Below are 23,792 nucleotides of genomic sequence, written 5' to 3'. Positions count from 1 at the left end.
CTGCTAAGGTGAAACAGGATTGGTGCATCTCTGAAACACTGGGATGCAGGTTTGATCACCAGCCAGGCACAGTGGGTTAAGGATGCAGCACTGCCACAGCTGTGGTGTATGTCGGCTCAGATCAGATCCCTGGCTTGGGAACTCCGTATGCTGCAGGGTGACCAAAAAAAAAAAAAAAAAAAAAAAGGAAGGAAGGGAGGTAAGAAGGAAGAAAACAAGGAAGTTCCCATCACGGCTCAGCGGTAACGAACCCAACTAGGATCCATGAGGATGAGGGCTCGATCCCTGGCCTCGATCAGTGGGTTAAGGATCTGGCATTGCTGTGAGCTATGGTGTAGGTTGCACACGTGGCTCAGATCCTGGGTTGCTGTGGCTGTGGTGTAGGCTGGCAGTGCAGCTCCAATTCGACCCCTAGCCTAGGAACTTCCATATGCTTCCATATAAAGCAAAAAAGGAGTTCCTGTCATGGCTCAGTGGTTAATGAATCCAACTAGGAACCATGAGGTTGCAGGTTCGATCCCTGGCCTTGCTCAGTGGGTTAAGGATTCAGTGTTGCCATGAGCTGCGGTATAGGTTGCAGACTCGGCTTGGATCCGGTGTTGCTGTGGCTCTGGTGTAGGTCAGTAGTTACAGCTCCGATTTGACCCCTAGCCTGAGAACCTCCATATGCCACGGGTGCAGCCCAAGAAATGGCAAAAAGACCAAAAATAAAAGAAAAAAAAAAAGAAAAGAAAACAATAATCTTCTAAAAGAAGTTCACGGACATTTAAAATTTCACAGTATACTTTTCTTCATGGGGGGGCTGAACGGGAGTGGGATATAGAATTCCCTACTTTTCTGGTTATTTAAGAAAATAAGCAGACATATACACATATGCTAAACAAACGAAGGGTTAAAAACACAGTTCACTAGGTAAAGAGAAGCATTTAAAATAAAAAGTCATTTTTGTTGACTGATACTAAAGACTACTAAACTTACATCTGTTACATATGCCTCTGTAATTGGAGGACCCCGAATTGGGCTGAAACGTTCCCCAATGCTTCTCACCACAGTACTGAATACCCGGAGGAGAGCTGCCAGCTTTGGTAAGGACACTGACGGAGGAGGAACGTCTTCATCCACTGACTCCCCGGAGGCCACATGGCTGAGGTCCTAGATGTGAATTTACAGCATTCTTAAGTAGGAAAATTGTTTACAAAACAAACAAAAAGGAACTCCCAATTTTTAAATCAATTCACTTTATAATACAATTTTACAAATGAAGAGGCCTATGAGAAAAGGAAACGGGGATATAAATAGAAAGTGGGTTTTACTTCTCTAATTATTTAAATAAGCCAATTTTAACCTCAACAGTTAAGGAAATAACCTCTTATACCAACTCAGATAGGTACTGAGAAGAAAATAAATTCTACTATGTAAACTACAGTTATATTATACACGTATAAATAGAGCCAGGGAATTTTTGCCATTCCTGAATTGGGGTTTGCTAAAATCTCATTCCAGGTATTTTGCAAGCCTCTCAATTCAACAATTAGTTGAGCTAATATTATGCACATGAAGATCAAGGGGGATTGGGGTGGGGGGGATTTTAAGATCTTATAAGGCCTACAGATTTATAATCTAGTTGAGAAAATTAGATATACTCAAAGGAAAATATAAGCAAAACATGGCGTAGCATCAAACAATCAAAGAGAATTAGATCTCTGCAAACTTGAATGAGTGGCTTATGAAAAGCAGGTGGGCTAGGAATCAAGCCATTCTAGGTGTTTTGCATAAGCAAAAGAATATGTGTCAGCAAACTATTCCCTCATTTTTCTCTGAAAGGAAGCAAAAAGACTGGTACAGTTGGAAATAGTGACTTGCTTGCTGGAAAAAAGCAAAAGTATAAAGAAAAGATAAAGCTGGAGTTCTGGTCATGGCACATTGGAAACAAATCCGACTAGGAACCATGAAGCTGCGGGTTCGATCCCTGGCCTGGCTCAGTGGGTTAAGGATCCGGCATTGCTGTGAGCTGTGGTGTAAGTCGCAGATGTGGCTCGGATCCTGTGTTGCTGTGGCTCTGATGTAGGCCAGCAGCTGTAGCTCCAATTGGACCCCTAGCCTGGGGACCTCCATATGCCATGGGTGTGACCCTAAAATGTAAAAAAAAAAAAAAAAAAAAAAAAGATAAAGCTAAATCTTTATGGAAGCCTAGACTACCAAAGAAGTATTACGCTAATTACTTAGTGTAGGTAAGAAACACTAAGAGATTCAGACATGGCCGTGATGATGGCCAAGAAATCCAAGCAGCAGCAACAGAGACTCCAGTCACACTCTTGAAGCTGCTATACTCAAAAGGTGGCTGAAGCCAAGCCTGTCCCCTGAAGCATGATCTAAGATCGCCAATAGAAGTAAGAAGAGAGACTTCAGGGGCTTTTATACGACATCAATTCACCTTCTTTACAACCAAAAAAAAAAAAAAAGAGTGAACCACAACTGAAGAAAATATCTTCAGAAAACTACCAGCTACCAAGATTATTTTCAAGCATTGGGAAATGAGACCTGCAATTTTTCCCTCTCTCCGGTAATTCAGATATAACTTAAAAACATCTTCAAAAAAATTAAATATTGCAATGCTCTTGTAATTTTTGCTTAAATGTCAAATGATCTGAATTATTTTTATTTTTGCCTTTTTCTTAACTAAAATCTTAAGAAATTACTTAAAAGGTACTCACCTCAGCATATGCCTCCATGTCCTCTAGAAACTGACCAAGAAGAGTGGTAGAAAATGCAAGATCAGCTACCCAGAATGGCTCCAAACTCTGCAACCACCCTAGGAATCAGATAAGAAATTTTAAAGGGTAGGAAAAATTTTTATTTTATTTTTTTAGGCAAGAAATAGATTTATTAGTATAGGATGCTTGTGAGAAATGCAAGCGGGCAGGCACAGAAGCTCTCTTTTTTTTTTTTTAGGCAAGAAATAGATTTATTAAGATAGGCTGCTTGTGAGAGAGAAAAAAATTTTAAAGTCCAAGTTTAAAAAAATATGTAAGAGACTTACTTCTATAAAGGTATCTAAGTTTTCAAATTGCCTACTCTTTTTTTTTTTTTTTTTTGGTCTTTTTAGGGCTACACCAGCAGCATACGCAGGTTCCCAGGCTAGGGGTCAAATCAGAGCCGTAGGTGCTGGCCTACACCACAGCCACAGCAACTTGGGACCCAAGCTGCATCTATAACCTACATCACAGCTCACAGCAACGCAGATCCTTAACCCACTGAGCAAGGCCAGGGATCAAACGTGCATCCTCATGGATGCTAGACAGATTCGTTTCCACTGAGCCGTGATGGGAACTCCATGTTGCCTACTCTTGAAACATGCCCTACACATCATAAAATATTATAACTATAAATTGTTAAATATACTGATAAACCCACTACCTCTTAACGCCACAGAAATGAAAATTCTCCAGAAATTAAAATACAATTTCATGTCCTTATTTTTCTTTTTTTGTAGATTTAACAGCATACTGTCACTACTAACATGGCTCAGACTAAAATGCCCCAATCCACAACCACCATGGCTTTCGCCTCTGGCCACCAAAAGTATACATTCATCTCCTTGGGAGAAATGGCACCACTCACCAGTGGAAGTGAGAGAACTATTCTCACCCGTATATCTTAATTTCAAAAGTTTACTGCATCAAATAAGCTACAAGAAACTATAGCACCTGGAATAAGCTGAAATTTCCAAGTCATACAAGTGAGTCATGAACTGGTAAAAAAATTTCTTCTTTATCATTTATGACAATCCTCCAAATTAATCCATTTGTTTGTTTTGAAATCACTAGAAAAATAATAAATCACAAATATCCAGAATCTTTCATCCTACACTTCAGAGTATTGCCATTATCTCTTCCTAGGAGTACACACAAGAAACGACTGGAGATAAAATCCTTACTCACAGGTGCAACATTACAAACTATACTCACTCTCCCTTTTTGCTTTGAAAAGATAAATTTAGCTAACAAGTAATATTCACCAAAATATATCTCTGAAGGAATTCTTTTTCTTGCAATATCAAAGAAGCAGTATTAACAGCTGGTCTTTGTAAGACCAGCACCCCTTACCACAATATTTAAATGACTGACATGTGCTGAACAACTCACCAGACACCTGCTGTGTGAGGGAAGGCTTCTGAGTATGATCTATATGCCATCCGACTAATATATCAACTGTATCCTGGATGGAGACAAAGAGGAGATTAGTCATTTTAAGGCTTTACTACTGTTCCATCTGTGGACCATTTCACAGTTAAGAGATCCTAGAAAGAGCATCTTACAGCCTACCTACCTGACAGTATAAAAACTTAAAGGGGGGGAAGGTGGGGGGGGGGGGCAAGAGAATAATGGAACTTCATTTAAGACGCTATCTCTTTCTTTAACTATTTTAAGAGATTAGTTTAAGTACAGGTGGTACTTTTTTTTAAAATGAAAACTGTATTATTGCATCATTCAATCCTGGACCTTAAAACTGATTATATTCAAAGCAACAGAAGCTTTTGTTTTCTAACTCCCCAGGTCCTCATATATGCAACCAATCTCTCTAACCCCATCATCTGAAAAGAGAGGGTTGGGGAACTCACCCTAAAATTAGTGCTGAAAATATGAGGGTAACATCGAGCTACCAAAAGAATGCACTTAACACATTTGCAAAGTAATTCTGGTGTATCCACATTTTCAAGAATGGACTGCAGGCTGGTCATTACAAGCTAAAAAAACAAAAGTTACAAACTGTGAACATTCAATCAAAACAAGAGAAATGAATAAATTAGGTTTATTATTTAATAGGAACTATATATATAACTGATTATGAATCAAGGAAAATAAATCCTATAGTTTTAGTTCCCCGGAAAGTTGAAAACAGGATTTCCCTAATGGCCTGGTGGGTTAAGGATCTAGCATCGTCACTGCTGTGGTTTGAGTCACTGCTGTGGCCACTGCTGGAAACATGGGTGCAACAGAAAAAAAGAAAACATTTCAAACCACTAAGATATTAGGCTGAAAATAAACACTGTTTTTCCCTTCTTTAATGTCTGTTAACATTATTCCTAAGTGCCCTCTTCAATACCATGGCTGTGATTAAAATGTCAAGTACAAAAACTAAAATGTGCTTGGGAAACTTGTCTTTAAAGTACCAGAATATTGGGAGTTCCTGACGTGGCTTAGTGGTAACAAGCCTGACTAGGATCCAAGAGGGTATGGGTTCAATCCCTGGCCTTGCTCAGTGGGTTAAAGACCTGGTGTTGCCATGAGCTGTGGTGTAGGTTACAGATGCAGCTAAGGTCTGGTGTTGCTGTGGCTGTGGTGTAGGCCGGCAGCTGTAGATACAATTAGACCACTAGCCTGGGAACTTCCATATGCCTCAAGTGAAACCTTAAAAAAAAGGCAAAAAAAAAAAGTACCAGAATATTTTCCAATTCAAAATACAGAGCAAATGCTGTACAATCTATACTTCAAGATATTAGTACTTACTTCAAATTGGAATGATTTAAAGATTAGAATGACCCCAACACATGAATGACACAGAGGCTCATGTTACCATTTAAATATACATATATTTTAAAAATAAATATGTGGCATACTACTTATCGAATATTTTGCAGCTGTTAAAAACCCATTTTTTCCCCAAAAGGAAAGCTCTTCTTTACAAAAGAATGCTACAAATACAGAAGAAATGCTAGAACTAGAAAACCACCACTTTCAAACAGCCTGTGCCATCATCTATACAAGGTACAGAATATGAATGGATGCTAAAATTGAGCAAAATACCATGAAAAAAACAGGCTATTCAGAAGTTCTCACTGTATCATGTCCAGATTACTCATTAATTACAAAGGGAGATGTGTGTAATTTACTTTCAAATGATTCAACAAAAAAATCACTGGTATGAGTATGTGTCGAAATAACTACTACAGCAAAATGTTAACAAGTGACAGATCTGCCAAGATATACGGGTGTTCACTGTTTTGGCCCATCTGTTTTCCTATGGATTTGAAATTCCTTCAAATAAATACTTGGGGAAATGTTCATAATATAAAAGATGTATGTGGGAGTTCCCGTTGTGGCTCAGTGGAAATGAACCTGACTAGTATCCATGAGCACGCAGGTTTGACTCCTGACCTCACTGAGTTAAGGAGGTCAGGAGTTGCCATGAGCTATGGTGTAGGCCGATGGAATAGCTCTGATTTGACCCCCTAGCCTGGGAATCTCCATATGCCACGAGTGCAGCCCTAAACAAACAAACAAAAAGACCAAAAAAAAAAAACCCGCTTATTTTAAATCTACCTTTAATGTATATCCTTTACTCAAATTCAGAAAACGGAATTTTATTTACATCAATGTACTTATCAGTAGATAACCCCTACTCTAAGTTTCCTTTCCCAAGCTCCCCCGTAAGGATCTGTGTTAAGGACAACATTCTTCCCAAGTACATCATCAGTCCCCCCATCCTCCCCTCACTCTTACCTGCATTACAGATGAAAAGGCTTTCTTTTCTCCTACAGTCTCTAGTGCTTTGTAGGTGGCACATAAGTAGAGAAGTTTCACTTCATCTTTTGCAGATGAGCTAAATTTGCTAAAAATCCATTTGAAGATCTTCTCGGCCTCATAGCTCAGGGAAGCACAAAGAAGGCCAAGACAGCAAGCTCCCTCCTGTCTCAACTCCTGAAGCAATTTGCTACTGTTTTTTTTTAATTGTAAACAAAACAAACAAAACACAAAAAGCTTAAGCTGTCAAAGATGACAAGAATGACACATCTTACAATAGAATGTCTAAATGATTATTAAATTTCTGTTCAACTACACCAAAGGCTGAAATTTTATCCCCTTTAAGTAGTCTCTCTCTATCCTGCAGTGCCAAAAGTATCTTTGTTACACTGTAGATTTTCTTTTTTTTTTTTTGTCTTTTGTCTTTTTGTTGTTGTTGTTGCTATTTCTTGGGCCGCTCCCGCGGCATATGGGGGTTCCCAGGCTAGGGGTCGAATCGGAGCTGTAGCCACTGGCCTACGCCAGAGCCACAGCAACGCGGGATCCGAGCCGCGTCTGCAACCTACACCACAGCTCACGGCAATGCCGGATCGTCAACCCACTGAGCAAGGGCAGGAACCGAACCCGCAACCTCATGGTTCCTAGTCGGATTCGTTAACCACTGCGCCACGACGGGAACTCCCTGTAGATTTTCCTTTATAGAATCAATTATTTACAAACAGTAAAGAAAGTCTAAAAACACTAAAATTCATGCCTCAAATTCCATCTCAAACTACACTGAGTCACAGAAAAGGGCAGCAACAAATGACCAGATGAAACACATTATATAATTATATACTATGTCATATCCAGTATATAGGGACTATAAAATAGGAAACAGTAATAGTTAAACACAGTAAACTTAAAAGGTTATCAACACTGATTTAAGTATAATATTAATGAGTAACTACAGAAAATCAAACCATCAAAAAGCAGTAAAGTTCGTGATCTGCAGAGATGAGTTTTTGGATGCTTTCCAACACTACAATTCTTTGGGAATCACCATACAAAGAAATGACCACACAGCTTTGGAGACCCCCCAGTAGCCCTGGAGGACAGATGGCTTGAAGCCACTGTTGCCCCAAGAAGGAAGTTCCCTTTCACCTCTACTCTCTAAGCAGTTTCAAAATGCTCTAGTTGGAGTTCCCGTCGTGGCGCAGTGGTTAACGAATCCGACTAGGAACCATGAGGTTGCGGGTTCGGTCCCTGCCCTTGCTCAGTGGGTTGACGATCCGGCATTGCCGTGAGCTGTGGTGTAGGTTGCAGACGCGGCTCGGATCCCGCGTTGCTGTGGCTCTGGCGTAGGCCAGTGGCTACAGCTCTGATTCAACCCCTAGCCTGGGAACCTCCATATGCCTCGGGAGCGGCCCAAAGAAATAGCAAAAAGACAAAACAAACAAACAAAAAATAAATTAAAAAAAAAATGCTCTAGTTTACAAAGTTAATAGCATTCACTCAGGCTCGCATTAAGAGTTCATGTCATTCTACATCAATGCTCAATTATTCATTCATGTTGACAAATTAAAAAAAAAAGGAATGACTCCCTTTCAAGTGGATTCCACTTGTATTCAGTGGCAATTAATGTATAAATAATTTAACACAAATAAAGAGAACCCAGTGAAGCGTTAAAAAGATGTTCATAAATGAAACCAATGGGTTTATCTACTTGTATACATTTTAATACTTTCTAAAAAATATATTTTAGTTTTTAAATTAAATTAGCCTCTTACCTTTCATTAAGCACATCATGTACAGCAGCCAAGATATTATCCAATTGTTTAACTAGTACCTTAAAAAAAAAAACACACATTAGTTATAACTAATTCTGTGTTATAACTAAACACAGAATTCTGTTACTTTTCTTCTTATTCTCAGGCCCCAATTAACAGTATCAGGTGTACCATAAGTTTCCTTTCATACTCTTAAAGAAATTTATCCATAAGAAATACATAGCCATGGTAATCAATGAAAAAAATAAACTAAAAAAACTTGTTTTATGTACTCTGAAATGCATTTTGGAAGGAAGGGGTTTGCAGCTGCAGCATGCATAAATTCCTGAGCCAGGGATCAAACCCGAGCCACACAAAGCAGTGACCCTAGCCATAGTAGTGACAACACTGGATCTTTAATCCACTGAGCCACCAGGGAACTCCTGAAATGCACTTTTTTTTTTAATGGATTGATGGGTAAAGAGGTAGAGATATATATGATAAATCAATATAGAAAAGTGTTGATTGCAGAATTTAGATGCTATAACAGTCACTGTAAAAATCTTTCAGATTGCTGTGTATTTGAAATTTTTCATAATACAATGGGGGGGGGGTTGGAGGAGGCTCTGCTGAACCAAATGTTCATTTGACTCACCATACTATTTTCATTAATTTTCTCCTGATCTATAGCAAGTTCTTAATTTAACTTTAGGAGAATTACTAGAGGAGAAAGAAATTTTTAACTGCTCCTGTACTTTGTTCTTTTTTTTTTTTTTGTCTTTTTAGGGCTGCACTGGCAGCATATGGAGGTTCCCAGGCTAGGGGTCTAATCAGAGCTGTAGTCACCAGCCACAGCCACAGCCACAGCAATGGGGGATCGGAGCCACATCTGTGATCTACACCACAGATCACAGCAATGCCAGATTCTTAACCCACTGAGCAAGGCCAAGGATCAAACCTGTGTCCTTATGGATACTAGTCAGATTCATTTCCACTGAGCCACAATGGGAACTCCCTTCTCCTGTACTTTGTTCTTTAAAGGGTTTTTCCATTTATTTAGCCCCGGCCACCAGACCAAAATTAACCTTCAACAAAATATGTTACCTCCTACCCCATATTCACATATGAAAAACAAAGAGAGATTCTGTCCTGGAACACACACACACACAAAAATTCTGAGGACAAAAGAATAAATGCATGAAAGGTAAAAGCACTTCATTGCAGAAGGAACCAATGTAGTTTCAATGTTTGTAGATAAATTACACACTTGGAACATTAAGTTCTAGACTATCATAATATGGGCTAAATTAACCTGGAGTAAGGAATCCCTCTTACTTTCCTTATAAGCAAACCTTTTCTCTTCTTAAACCACTCCAGATAACATCATCTACTGTAACATGGAAACACAAAACTTATCGACATTTCCAAACATACTATACTGACCAGCTTATTTTCTGGTTGCTGAATAAACTCTTTCAACTGCTTTACAGTAGCCAGTCTTCGGTCTCTGTCGTCTTCCCGGGTGATCCTCCGAAGAAGATTCGACAGTCGAGACTCATCAGAATAAGACATCGATCGCTCTGTGAATATAAACATTGTATCCACTGAGTATGAATCAACATAGAAACTTTACAGCCCAAATATTTTAAAGTATATTAAAAATCACAGTCCAGCAGACAATAAAAGCTCAATGAATGCAGGTCCTGTAATACCTCTGTTCATCATTACAAACCCAGCGCCAGCAGATGGCCAGGCATACAGCAGAATCTCAAAAAAGATAAACCTACGCAAACATCTCATTTCAGATGACCAACTGAGAAAGAAGAAAGAAAGGCTTAGAAATTATTGTCTTTGGATCTGTTCCAAGCCGTTTTCAACATCCAGGTAAAGAGCATGGCTATAGCTAAGAAAGGCTACAGGTCAGGGTTAAAGTCTTTATCAGGCAGAAACAGACATTATGTTTCTATTTCTCCCTCAGGGCTCCCACTGGAGGGGAGCCTCCTGTTCACATGGCCATCATTTTCTTGAGACAAAGTTTTGGTGCACTGCAATCACACATTCGGTTTAACAAATGTCTTATTACCACCTATCATGTACGAGGCATGCGAGCCCTAGGAAAGTGGCAAATCAAAACTTGTCTTCCCTTTTTTAATGACAAGAACAAGGAGGAATGCTCAAACAATGTTGAATACTACTAATAAAGATTTTAAGCACTAGATTTTTCTTTTTAAATTTTCAGCTCTGCTATTTATCATAACCAATGTACGTTAACATAAAACCACATTAAAGGGCCTGAATTTCATTTCTAATGAATAAAAGGAAAATTGGATAATAAAAGAAATTACAACATCTGAGAGAAGGAATAGGGTTTTCAACAATCCCTATCCTATACAGTATTTCAGTAAAATGACTGCTAAAAATGTCTTTAGGTTACTAGTCAGGACATCCAGGCTCTATCTACAATTCTGCCCACTAGCAAGCTGCTAACTCCGAGCTTGCAAGGAGAAACTAGACTAAGTCAGTTTTAACTCTATCATACCTGAAAACCTAAGATTACAAATACTTTTAAAGAAGAGTATAGCCTTTGACTAGTTCATTCTATTTCAGGAAATTTATCTAAATTATTTTTTAAAACTAGATGCAAAAAAACCTCTTATAGGAGTTCCCGTCGTGGCACAGTGGTTAACGAATCCGATTAGGAACCATGAGGTTGCGGGTTCGATCCCTGGCCTTGCTCAGTGGGTTAAGGATTCGGTGTTGCCATAAGCTGTGGTGTAGGTTGCAGACGTGGCTCGGATCTGGCGTTGCTGTGGCTCTGGCGTAGGCCGGTGGCTACAGCTCCGATTGGACCCCTAGCCTGGGAACCTCCATATGCCACGGGAGCAGCTCAAGAAAAAGGCAAAAAGACTAAAACAAAACAAAACAAAACCAAACCCTTATATACACAATTATGCTCACCAAGATACACAACACAATACACACACACATACCCCTTACCGGGAAAAAATGGTCATAAGCAAAATGTCCAAAGAGTAATTACATCCAACCAAAGTGTATAAATCAGAGATCCTGATTTCTTAATCAGTTTTAACAATAAAATAAATGTCTCTTTTAGAAAAAAAAAGATCATCATTACCTCTAATCCTATGAATTTTGAGGTACTTTACCTACACAGTGAGGCCTGTATTACAAAGCATGAAGCAGTAACTGCATTTAACTTTAGAAAAGGACCCACTCCATGCACACCCATACTCTCACACTAGAGCTCAAGAGCTTGCTGCAGTAAGACCTCACCATACACTATGCATTCAGTATAGTATAATCAGGAAAATCTCTTTTTTAAAAATCCTACCCAGTCTTCTAATCTTATTTTAAGAGAATTCTCTTTTTAAAAGTATTAAAAGACCTTTTTTGGAGTGCCCTGTTGGCCTAGTGGGTTAAGGATCCAGCACTATCGCTGCTGTGGTGCAGGTTCAAATCCTGGCCTAGGAACTTCCGCTTGCCAGAAGAAAGAAAAACCCTTCTTGTGGACTTTGTGCTGGGAAAAGAGTTCACAGGAAAAGGAACGATAACAATTATCACCTGCACATATTTTTCAACTCCAAGTAAGCTACCCGACTCACGCACGGGCAAGGGATTGGTACAAAATGAGGCATTCAGGAGCAGGCTTGGTGGAGGCATGTGTGATTGCTCAGCCTTACCCTGTGATTTCCTCATGTCTTTGATGGCTAACGCACGACTGCCATGCTGAATACTGGTGAACTCAGGGCTGGTCACATTGTTAACCCTCAGCTCTTGCCCCAACGACTTCCGACCATAAGTATTTTCCCCAGATCCTCCATTGACACTGTAGCCACCTAAAAACAGCAACATTTACATTATTTCAACAGGGCTCTTTGTTTCAATCAATGAATCCCTGACAGTTCAGGTTTTTATGCCTATTCTGTAGCTCAACCAGCCTTTGCTTCTACTCTTTCCCTGTCATGCATGCCTTGATTTCACTTTATCTTCAATGGAAGATAAGAAAAATGGAAACTGGGAGTTCCCGTCGTGGCGCAGTGGTTAACGAATCCGACTAGGAACCATGAGGTTGCGGGTTCAGTCCCTGCCCTTGCTCAGTGGGTTGACGATCCGGCATTGCCGTGAGCTGTGGTGTAGGTTGCAGACGCGGCTCAGATCCTACGTTGCTGTGGCTCTGGCATAGGCTGGCAGCTACAGCTCCGATTAGACCCCTAGCCTGGGAACCTCCATATGCCGCAGCAGCGGCCCAAGAAATAGCAAAAAAAAAAAAAAAAAGAAAGAAAAATGGAAACTAAATTAACTCAGATTTTGCACTTTAAAATGTTTTAGAAGTCTAGAGGAGAGACAGTAGTCAGGAAAAGACTTCAGCTTTAGTGATGATATTGTATCGGGCGAGGGGACAAGGGGAGAGAGGCAAGGAAACTGCATTTATGTACTATATGTATAAAAAGAACATTTAAAACTTCAATTAAGAGGATAAACTTATGAAGTTTCAAAAATAGCACTGTGGGAGTTTCCGTCACGGCAAAGTAGAAATGAATCCACCTAGGAACCACGAGGTTGCAGGTTGGAGCCCTGCCCTTGCTCAGTGGGTTAACAATCCGGCGTTGCCATAAGCTGTGGTGTAGGTTGCAGAGAGCTCGGATCTAGCATTGCTGTGGCTGTGGTGTAGGCCAGTGGCTACAGCTCCAGCTCCAATTGGACCCCTAGCCTGGGCACCTCCATATGCCATAGGTGCGGCTCTAAAAATCAAACAAACAAAATAGCACTGTGTTTATATTATATTTAAACACATTAGAAAAAGAGAGGTAGGGAGAAGGAGGAAGAAAAGGAGAGGAAGGTAGTTTAAAAAAACAAAACACACAAAATCATGCCTCTAGCAATAAGTAAATACATATACCCTTTTCGTCATTTTGTATGTCAGCGTGGATTCTGGTATCATCGTGCCTTTGCCGAGACACCACAGCTGAATTTGAAGGTTGCAGTCCATAAGAGGAAGACCCACCCCTATCTCTGGATGAAGAATATTTTAAATTATCTGGGTCGGCTGATGCACTATCAGTTCTGCAAAGAGAGAAGAGTTTAAGGTTACAATTTTAAATATTTTGATAACCCAAAACAAAAATTTTTTAATACAAGCCTCTCTCTTCTCATTACTATTATATATAAGCACTTCAACATCTAAGAAGAAGTCTTTCAACTGAGAAGGGATTATCAATGGAAAAAATACCAGCTTTTCCACCCCTTCTACTATTCTAAAGACTCATTCAGAAATATAACCACCAGGATTAGGGTGATCAACTCATCTTGCTTTGCTGAAAACTTAACCAGGTTTTAGCACTGCAAGTTCCAAGAACCAGGAACCTCCTCAGCCCCAGGCATACAGAGACAGCTGGTCACCCTGGTCCAAGATTCTTTTCACGTGACTTGATAAAAGGAGTAATTCTTCCTAAATCTCCTCCTCCCAAGAGAGGGTTAATCAGTGGAAAAATTACAGTCTTCCCAGTCACAAAAATAAAAAAACACTGGCAACACACCAGGCATGGACAATGTGTCATCAAAATTATTTTTAAAGTTCTGCCTCATGGTAATGTGGCACTCTCTCTCACCTAAATTTGTAACTTGACTATTGGGTGGGAAAATAAATTACAGAATGAAATCTGAAAGCAAGTTCAACAGGACACAAGGAAAAGAACACATTAGCTGCAAAGTAAGATGATTTTAATGTATGGCAATACTGAAGAATTCATGGAAGATTCCTTATACAAAGAATATTTATTAAAATTATAAAAAGAGAGGAAAATAAAAGGTATCAGGAATCCAATAAAGCTAAAGGTTGGAGTCTATAATCTATGTAAAATTCAAGTATTGGAGCTCTCGTCGTGGCTCAGTGGTTAACAAATCCGACTAGGAACCATGACGTTGCAGGTTCAATCCCTGGCCTCGCTCAGTGGGTTAAGGATCCGGCGTTGCCATGAGCTGTGGTGTAGGTCGAAGATGCAGCTCGGATCCCACGTTGCTGTGGCTCTGGCGCAGGCCAGCAGCTGCAGCTCCGATTAGACCCCTAGCCTGGGAACCTCCATAAGCCATGGGAGCAGCCCAAGAAATGGCAAAAAGACAAAAAAAAAATTAAAAAATTAAAAAACAAAATTCAAGTATTGCCCTGGATATTAATAAACAAGTGGTATGGTCCGAGGGTAAAATTAGCACCCTTACTAAGGATCAGCTCTACGCCTCCATGTCCTCATCAGTAAAATAGGGAGCTAAGCTTTACCATTGCTCATGAGCCTTATTCTTCCTACCATCTACCATAGTGTATTAAGAAATAAGACAACACTAATCACTCTATGGCAGCATATGAAAAATGCCTCCTCTGCTACTGATATTTCTTTTGAGAGGAATAACCTTCTGGGGGGGGGGAATTGTTATGATACTTCCTAAAACTTCTGCACCGATAATTATTTGGAACAGTTAAAGATACTGGCAAGAGCAGTTCCTCAACCCCCAGACCCCTTTCCTATGTGGAAAAAAAATAACTGCAGGGTTTGTGTATGTATTTCATTTAGAGTTTACCATCCTTTCCTTGTCTCACCCACAAGAACACTATGAAAAGTTGCATATCCTCAAGTACCCTGATCTGTACCTACTGCAACCACTGTTAATACAGAATACAGACAAATAGGTTCAATGAAACTTGGATACATAAGTGGCACAAGTCTAAATTATTCCTAAAGGCTCTCAGTCTGGAACTTGATAAAATACCATAACCCAAGCATACTAACTAAGCATATAACTAAGGCTCCATAATGCAGTAACTTCCTCAAACATTCAGAGTTCACTTGGTGACAAAGCTCAGAACTTCCAACATATGAAAAAATAAACTCTATGGAATTTCAACAAAAAAAGTATGAGGATATTTTCTAAGTATATTAAGTCTATAAGCATTTAAATACCTTTACCACTAATGGAGCATAAGAATTATTTAAATTAATGTAATGATATTCCCCATGTATCTAAAAATAACGAAGTAAATGAGCACCTATTATAAACCATGACATAGCCATTAATCTCTAAAAGGGAATTTAAAAATAAAAGCTTATGAGCTTCTCTGGCAGATTTTGAACCTGTCTGTATGTATGGCACCTAACGCAACCTGGAAAAGTAAGCTGTTAGCAAATGAATGAATAAAATATTCTGAAACATTAAGATAAGTGAAATCTATCAATATTAAATCTTAAAATATTCTAATTTTCTAGTTTTCATTATGCTTATATATCACATATACTACTCTTACTATGAAGAGTTAAATATTTGTATCTTTTTCTGGTGACATAGCAGTAAACACAAGGCAATAGAGAATATGGGTTAAAAAAAGATCTGGGCTCAAATCCCAGCTCCAGCAATGTAAACGTATGTCTAACTTTGCACAAGGTTCTTAATTTGCAAGCCTTGGCTATCTCCTGCATGAAATGGGGACAATACCTAACATGGAAGGTTGTTGTGAAGCTTAAAAAGGTAATGAATTCTTAAGAAATACTTAGCTTACAAAGTATACTCAAAGTTAATATGATCATAATACTAAATATACTCAAAGTTTCCAGTCTAACAGATAAATATACAAGTAGTCTGAACATATGAATACGATCAAAATAAGTGTTTTATACTCAATATATAGCAGTGATTTTAAGTTCTTCATTTAAGAAATTAAGCAAACTATTGCTACCAACAAATCCATTTCTATCTAACCAGGAAGCATTTGATTTCAAATTAAATTGGGGGGGGGGGGGACCAAACAGGAATAACTTCCCAATTTTTTAGAAATACGTATTTTAAAATCTCATGAGTTATAAACACCAAGATTGTTTCCCCCAGAATTTGGGTTTTCAGAAATGTAACAAAATTCACTAGGGCAGAACTACTGTCTCAGAACTGACAAAACTCCCTGGTTGCTAAATTCTTTTACTACAAACTGATCAAAACATTTCTAACCAGAATTTAAGTTACAGGAATTCTGAACCCCAAAACACAAAATGGTTCAGCATTTATATGAAATCTCTATTTTTATATCTAGATAGTTTTCAAAAAATCAATATCAGGCTGTTAGCACCAACAAGTTCATCCCAGTCCAATAAACAGAAAACTGTTAAGAACGGAAATGAGCTACTTAAGGTGAGGCAGTCACAGGCACAAAATAGAAAATGCAGATTTGAACTCAAAGAGGCAGGCATAAATGTTAAGCTAGTTATAAGGACTGAAAAAGTCTGCCAGAATTAGTGTCTCCATTTAGTGATAAAAGAAAACGTATCTGTTGAGACTAAGTATCCTAGCCAGGATCCAAAAATACCTCTATAGCCCCTTTAATACTTTAAAAATATTGTGGAGAGAGAGAGAGGGAAAAAAAAAGAAATGCATAAATTCCCCAAAGTGATTAAAGTGAAGTTCAAGCCTGATGTACATGCCACATGAGAGGTAAGTTTCTAAAGCTCATACCTCAAAAATCGCATACTGTATAATATGGAGCCTTTGTGATGTTTTTGCATCAAGTCAATCTGTAAGACAGTAGTTACAATATTAGTGAAGACAGTGGGTTAAAACATTTGTTGTTCAAACATGAAGCAAATATCATTCACGGGTTAGGTGCTTTTAGTAGCACTATGGCCCTCAAGGTTCATATGTGGAAGCAAAAATTGAAGTGGGATGCCACTCTGAACCTTAGAGAGGCTTAAGGTGGCAACAAAATTTTTTTTTAGTACAAAAGAGATTTTAAATGTTAACTGTAACATACAAATCACATGCAAATATAGTTACCACTCGTTTTAGTTACATATTCGCCATTTACAGAAAATGTACTAAATCTGAGAGGTTATTCATTTTCAATGACCCAAACCCTCAGACCTCACATCAACCACGTGTTAGGGGATAGTAGCTCTTGGCTAAATGTGATCTTTGGTCCAGTTCTTCTAAGTTTTATGAAAAGCAACTAAGGAAGGGGAAAAGCCAGCCTGGAAATCTGAAGTTAGAGAATTCCCTATCAGGAAGCATTTCCATAAAGCACCCCAAAATGACTTGATGCAAACACCACACCTAGTGGTGCCACTGGAATAAGCATCATGTTGCTTCAAGTTGTTTTGTTTTTTTAACTAGGCTTATTAAGGGATTTTGCTTGCATGGTGAAATCTAATTTGTAATGGATATCAACCAGGAAGTGAGATTTGCACTAAAGCCAATGAGATGGGAATGCATTTAATCTCCAAAGCAATGGTACTCAAAGATATTATCACTATCACACAGCAGTTGTAGGATATGTGTTTTCATACTGACAGGTAATACCACAAAAAATGATTTACCTTTTAAAAATAAATTCAAGGTTATTCTTGTGATGTCTCTTACTCACCTGGATTCAGACACACTTTCAAAAAAGGATAACAAAAAGGTAAAACTATACATATCTCTGGGACTTGTGTACATTTTCACATTAGAAACACTGCTCTAAAATATGAATCTATGGCTAAAATTCACTTGGGAAGCGCAGGGACTTCATTATACAAAACTCCACAGGAGAAAATAGTTCAAATTTAATAAAACAGAATAGAAACATCATGCCTAAATTATATACGTTTATCTGTTTTACAATAATGAAATACTAACAGTTAATATAATTTCTTGATGAAACTTCCTTAGTTACTTAAGTATTGAGTGTCTATAATACCAAATCTTAATTACCTACTTATGAGTTCTTTATTATCAATTTTATACACCAATCAAACCTCAAATAGTCTCTGAAGCCTCAAAATATGTATTTAACTACTGTTGTAGAACTGTAAAGAATTTTACCTTGCCCAAAGAAAGGTCTGGCCTTATTAACCCTCAGCTTCTGGAAAGTAATCTCTTAACTCTTGGAACATAATGCCTAATGAGTGTCCCTGTCCACCTGGAAACTTTGGGACATGCCAGAAAGTATAACAATGTGATCTATGGTGGGGCCTTTGGGTCACATGGATAAACTCAACCTCCAGTAGGGCTGGAAACTAAGTTCATGCACATGGGCAGCTGACCATGGAGCCCAAATAAAAACTCTGGACACCAAGGCTGGGGGGGCTTCCATGGCTCATTGTACTCCCTACTTGTTATCATACATCAATACCAGGAAAGTAATACTGCTGACTACTCCACAGGGAGAAGCTCCACACTTGGAACTTTCCTACACTCTGTCCTGGGCAACTTTACCCTTGGCTGATTATATAATCTGTATCATATAGCTATAATAAACTGTAACCATGAGTATAACAGATTTCAGTGAATCCTGTAAGTCCTTCTAGTTAATTATCCAACCCAAGAGTGGTCTTGGGGACTCCCAAACTTACAGCTGGTATCAGAAATAAGAGTGGTCTCACGGACATGCCCCCTCTAACTCTGCACCTATATTTAAAATCACTGAATGTACTCTAATTCAAAATTTAAAAGGTTGTAAATTTTGTTTTTAAATAATATCTTTAGCAAACATAGTAAAGATTTGACTTCAGTAGAGTTTATTGCCCTTCCAAGGAATCTCAAATACCCTCTATGGAAAAACGTCTAAGCGTATTAACCAAAAAGGACAAAAAAAGCAAGTAACTAGGAGCTACTACATTAGATTCACCTCATTTAATTTTTACCATAATCCTATTTTGATTATTAAAGATGATAAATTACCATTTTACAGAGGAGGTAACAAAGACTCCAAAACTGACCTAAAGTTGCACAGCTAGTTAAAGGCAGAGCCAAGAACTCAAACTCAGTTTTTCAACACTCACCACTGTCTGTCAACTTTCTTTCAATAATCCTCGGAGTTCCCTTTGTGGCTCAGTGGTTAACGAACCCAACTAGTATCCATGAGGATGTGGGTTCGATCCCTGGCCTCACTCAGTGGGTTAAGGATCTGGCATTGCCGTGAACTGTGGTGTAGGTCGCAGATGTGGCCTGGATCCCACGTTGCTGTGGCTGTTGTGTAGGCCAGCTCCAATTCGACCCCTAGCCTGGGAACCTCCATATGCCCCAACTACAGACCCAAAATCACAAAAAAGAAAAAAAAAAATCCTCAAATCCAGCTATATCAGCACACACAGCCTTTCTTCCCATCATACTCACATAATAGAACAAATAATCCTCTGGATCCAAATACTGACCTATATTCTGAGGTATGCCTTGGATCTCCGACCTTCCTACTGCCCATCATATCATCATCTGAACATACTTATGTCCTTCCCGTTAAAAAATAAAAGCCTCAACTCTTTTTCTCTTTCTATATCTAATTGTCTAGATAGACTCTTCACAGTCCAATCTCTTGAGAAAAATTCGTCTTCCTAAACTTCACTCACTTTTCAACTCACTATAACCAGGGTACCCCCCTCAGCCCGCCACATAAAACTGTTCCTGCCAAAGTAGCGACTGCCACCAGTGGCCTACTTGTCTCTAAAATCCCATAAGCCCTCTTCAGTTCATCCTGTTCAAAGCTCCCTAGTGACTTGCTTTTGACAAGTCTCTACTCACACTTTCTCAATACCACTCTAAAGCTTTTTTTTTTTTAAAGTTACTGCAATTCCAGTGACTTCCTCTTTTTCCCAATCCAAGTACTTTCTTAATTTCCTTCTCTCTTTTTTTTTTTTTTTTAGGGCTACACTCATTGCATATGAAGTTTCCAGGCTAGGGGTCAATTTGGAGCTGCACCTGCCAGCCTACACCACAGCCACAGCAACCCCAGATCCTTAACCCACTGTGCAAGGCCAGGGATCGAACCTGCGTCCTCACGGATACTAGTCAGATTCCTTCGCTAAGCCACAAGAGGAACTCCTCAACTCCCTTCTTTAATTAGTTTAGATTTCATGGTCTCTCATTTCAATAACTCTTGCCAATTCCCTTAAGCTCCCTTAATATTTTCCTCACACCAATTTGGCAAAATCCCAACCCTGGATAAATGCAAAGATCCATCATCCATCATACATACCATGTAAGCACCACATTCCCAGGTCCTGTAACGTTCATCTCCCATACTCTACATGCACTCTCCAGACCTCGCCCAGTCTCTTCAGATTCCTAAACACTCTCCTAAATACACCACACACACACTCTCTCTCTCTACTTGACCAGGAAGGGGGAAAAAAAAGCTATCATAACACACCTGCACCCAACTCTTGGCCTTGATTAGGATTCTACCTACTTCTACCTTCTCTTTTCAAGACTCTCTCTTGTGCAGCATCTATCTTTCCCACCAAACTGAATCCTCTCTTCAAACATGTAAAATTTTCTAATACCTCCCATTTAAAAATACAAAAACATTTAAAACACTCACATACACAAAACAAACAGAAAAACTCCACCAATCCCAGGACCCTCCAACCAATTTGCCTTCACTCTCTGCAGTCAAACTAAGAACTGTGTCTTCTCCCCATCCCATTTCTTCACCTCTACTAGCTCCTGATCCAACTTCTGCCCCATCACTTCTGGCAAAACCAGCTAAGACCACTAGGTTGCTAAAAGCAAGGTATATTTCGGGCTGCTTCTTACTCATCCTCACGTAGCAGGTTTTCACAGGGCTGCTGAGCAGGGTTGATCAGACTGTGGACTGCACAAAGGTGCCTTGCAGAGAAATGAGGTGGGCTGAATGAAAACTTCTTAAAATCTTTACAATAACCTGTTCTCATATCCTGAGAATTCGAAATAACCAGATTCTTCCTGTCCTTCGGCTTGCTGGATGTCATACTCTGTATTTCTTCCTACTTCTCTGGCTCTGCTTTTTTCTGAACCTTTGAAGGCTTGCTCAGCCTCCTCTACCAAACTACTAAATCTTGGTGTTTCTCAAAGCCCAACCATAGGCCCTCTAGTCCTCTCACCTTGTACTCTCCCCCTCAATCCATGCTGATGGCAGTACTTAGCACCTGTATGACATTTTTCCCAGGTCTAGGCCTCCATCATAGATGTCCACTCTGAGGTCAAGACCTATACAACTGTTTAGAAATACAACCTTAATATTTAGAAAAGCAATCTTAATGTTTTATTGCCTCAAACACAACAAGTGGCTCCTTTCCTCCTGAGATACCATTATTAGCTATCTTCCAATAAATGGCACTATTTGGTCAGACATAGTATGTTTCCCACCTCCAATTCTCATCTCTGTTCCATTTCTCCTCCACGCTGTAACAAAAATAATTCCTAAAAAACACAAATCTGATGTCCTCCCACTATCCTTACCATCTTATGTACCTTAATTCCCTTTTCAGCTCTATACACCCTTATAATCTTTTTACACTCTATGCCCCATCCATCCCACTCAGTGCCCTAGAAAGAATCACCTTGCTTAGCTTAGCCCCTGACTGCCTGCAACAGCCTTGTCCTCGGCCCTCACCAACCCTAGCTCATTTCTTTATGTCCTTCAAGGTTCAGCTTTCCTTTTCAAAGTTTCTGATTCCCATGAGGCTGGCTAGGAGACTCTGCTATATATGTATATATAAGTGCTAACAGAGAACCTAACAGTTCCCTTAGCTCTTCAACACCATTTGAGAAGTTATTTAACCGTGTTCTGCCAGGAGACTGTAAATACCAGGAGGGCAGGAGTCTGCCAGTGGTGTTTATTATTGTCTCCACCGCCTGGATGGTCTACCAACTACCTACCTGTTGACTAAACGACTGTCTAGTTTCATAATAGAGGCCCTTTCTGTTGACTCTGGAATGCAGTCCCCTAATCTAACCCAACACTCACTTTTCTTCAAGATTCAACCTAGAACTCATACTCCCTTTCGAAATGTTCTACTAAAATCAACAATATTTTCTCCATTATTTTCTACAACAAAAGCACTAATTAAGAGCTAATGACCCCAAAAGGTGAAGTGAGATACTGCCAACCCTTTAAGAATTGACAACCTAAAAGGAAAATAATTCTAAGTCAGTATAAGTTCCAATTAGGAGTAGAAAATGCTCTCTCAGAGTTCCCTTTGTGGCTCAGTGGTTAACGAACCCAACTGGTATCCATGAGGAAGAGGGTTCGATCCCTGGCCTCACTCAGTGGGTTAAGAATCCAGTGTTGCTGTAAGCTGTGGTGTAGGTCGCAGATGCAGCTCGGATCTGGCGTAGGCTGGCAGCTATAGCTCCGATTAGAGCCCTAGCCCGGGAACCTCCATATGCCGAGGGTGTGGCTCTAGAAAAGACCAAAAAAGAAAAAGAAAATGCTCTCTGATTTCAGAAAAAAATCAATCATTCAGCTCTTTCTTCAAACTCTTACAGCTCTCCAAGTGCACACCACACTAGCTTATACTTTAGTAGTTATATGCTAGCTTCAATATGCTTACTTGTTCGAGATGTTAATATTGAAGGCAGAAGCATTATCAAGCACCACTTATCTTTCATAGGGAAAAGAGAACAGCACAGTGGTTGTTGCACTGAGAGCAGAAGAGAACTAACTAGAAGATGACTCTGGATCCAAACTCATCATGACCATTTAAATTAAGTAAAACTTTTGTCTTCTAAGTTAAAAATTCTGTAACTATGGAGTTTCCGTCATGGCACAATGGAAACGAACCTGACTAGTATCCATGAGGTTGAAGGTTCGATTCCTGGCCTTGGTCAGTGGGTTAAGGATCCGGCGTTGCCATGAGCTATGGTGTAGGATGAAGACGTGCCTCAGATCCCGAGTTGCTGTGGCTGTGGTGTAGGCTGGAAGCTGTAGCTCTGATTAGACCCCTAGCCTGGGAACCTCCATATGCCACAGGTGCGGCCCTAAAAAGCAAAAAAAAATTAAAATTAAAAAAAAAAATTCTGTAACTAAAATTTGGTCTATGTTTATGATCTTAAGAGCAGCTTTTCTTTTTTCTTTTTAGAGCCACACCCATGACATATGGAAGTTCCCAGGTTAGGGGTCGAACCCACACCCTCACGGTTACTAGTCTAGTAACCACTGAGCCACAATGAGAACTCCAAGAGTAACTTTTCTGAACACAAAAAAGAAGCCAGTAATAGAAAGGGATGGCTTCAGCAATGTATTTAAATGAATTCTGAATTTTTTTTATCTACTTAATATGCATTTTATTTTTTTAGTTTTATTAAAGTATAGTTGATTGATTGATTCTGTCTTTTTGCCTTTTCTAGGGCCACTCCCATGGCACACGGAGGTTCCCAGGCTAGGGATTGAATTGGAGCTGTAGCCACCGGCCTACACCAGAGCCACAGCAACGCAGGATCCGAGCCACGTCTGGCAATGTCAGATCCTTAACCCACTGATCGAGGCCAGGGATCAAACCCGCAACCTCATGGTTCCTAGTCAGATTTGTTCACCACTGAGCCATGACAGGAACTCCAAAGTATAGTTGATTTACAATGTTGTGCCAATTCCTGCTGTACAGCAAAGTGACCTGGTCACACACACACCCACTCCCTTTCTTCTATTATCTTCCATCATGGTCTATCCCCAGAGACTGGATATAGTTCCCTGTGCTATACAACAGGACGTCATTGCCTGTATATTCTAAAT

The 23,792-nt window shown here is 39.5% G+C and overlaps 1 protein-coding gene across 6 annotated transcripts in view; it reads right to left on the bottom strand.

Moving 5' to 3' along the window:
• Nucleotides 1-23,792, bottom strand: part of SMG1 (SMG1 nonsense mediated mRNA decay associated PI3K related kinase) — a 104,674-nt gene that overhangs the window by 64,012 nt on the left and 16,870 nt on the right. For 5 of the 6 annotated variants that reach the window (XM_047780414.1, XM_047780415.1, XM_047780419.1 and 2 more), the window contains exons 2-10: nucleotides 13,194-13,357; nucleotides 11,974-12,129; nucleotides 9,716-9,852; nucleotides 8,294-8,352; nucleotides 6,504-6,717; nucleotides 4,622-4,747; nucleotides 4,146-4,218; nucleotides 2,715-2,812; nucleotides 979-1,152 (exon numbers count right to left, since the gene is read on the bottom strand). In XM_047780414.1, coding sequence (XP_047636370.1) covers nucleotides 979-1,152; nucleotides 2,715-2,812; nucleotides 4,146-4,218; nucleotides 4,622-4,747; nucleotides 6,504-6,717; nucleotides 8,294-8,352; nucleotides 9,716-9,852; nucleotides 11,974-12,129; nucleotides 13,194-13,357 — 1,201 coding nt within the window. Of the gene's footprint in view, nucleotides 1-978; nucleotides 1,153-2,714; nucleotides 2,813-4,145; nucleotides 4,219-4,621; nucleotides 4,748-6,503; nucleotides 6,718-8,293; nucleotides 8,353-9,715; nucleotides 9,853-11,973; nucleotides 12,130-13,193; nucleotides 13,358-16,783; nucleotides 16,843-23,792 lie in introns of all 6 variants that reach the window. The other variant, XM_047780416.1, reaches the window with a different exon arrangement.

The sequence above is a fragment of the Phacochoerus africanus genome, chromosome 5 (assembly GCF_016906955.1).
Source record: "Phacochoerus africanus isolate WHEZ1 chromosome 5, ROS_Pafr_v1, whole genome shotgun sequence".
In the NCBI taxonomy this organism is placed as follows: domain Eukaryota; kingdom Metazoa; phylum Chordata; class Mammalia; order Artiodactyla; family Suidae; genus Phacochoerus; species Phacochoerus africanus.
The sequence above is the reverse complement of the archived record's forward strand: the minus strand, read 5'-3'. Positions and strand labels throughout refer to the sequence as shown.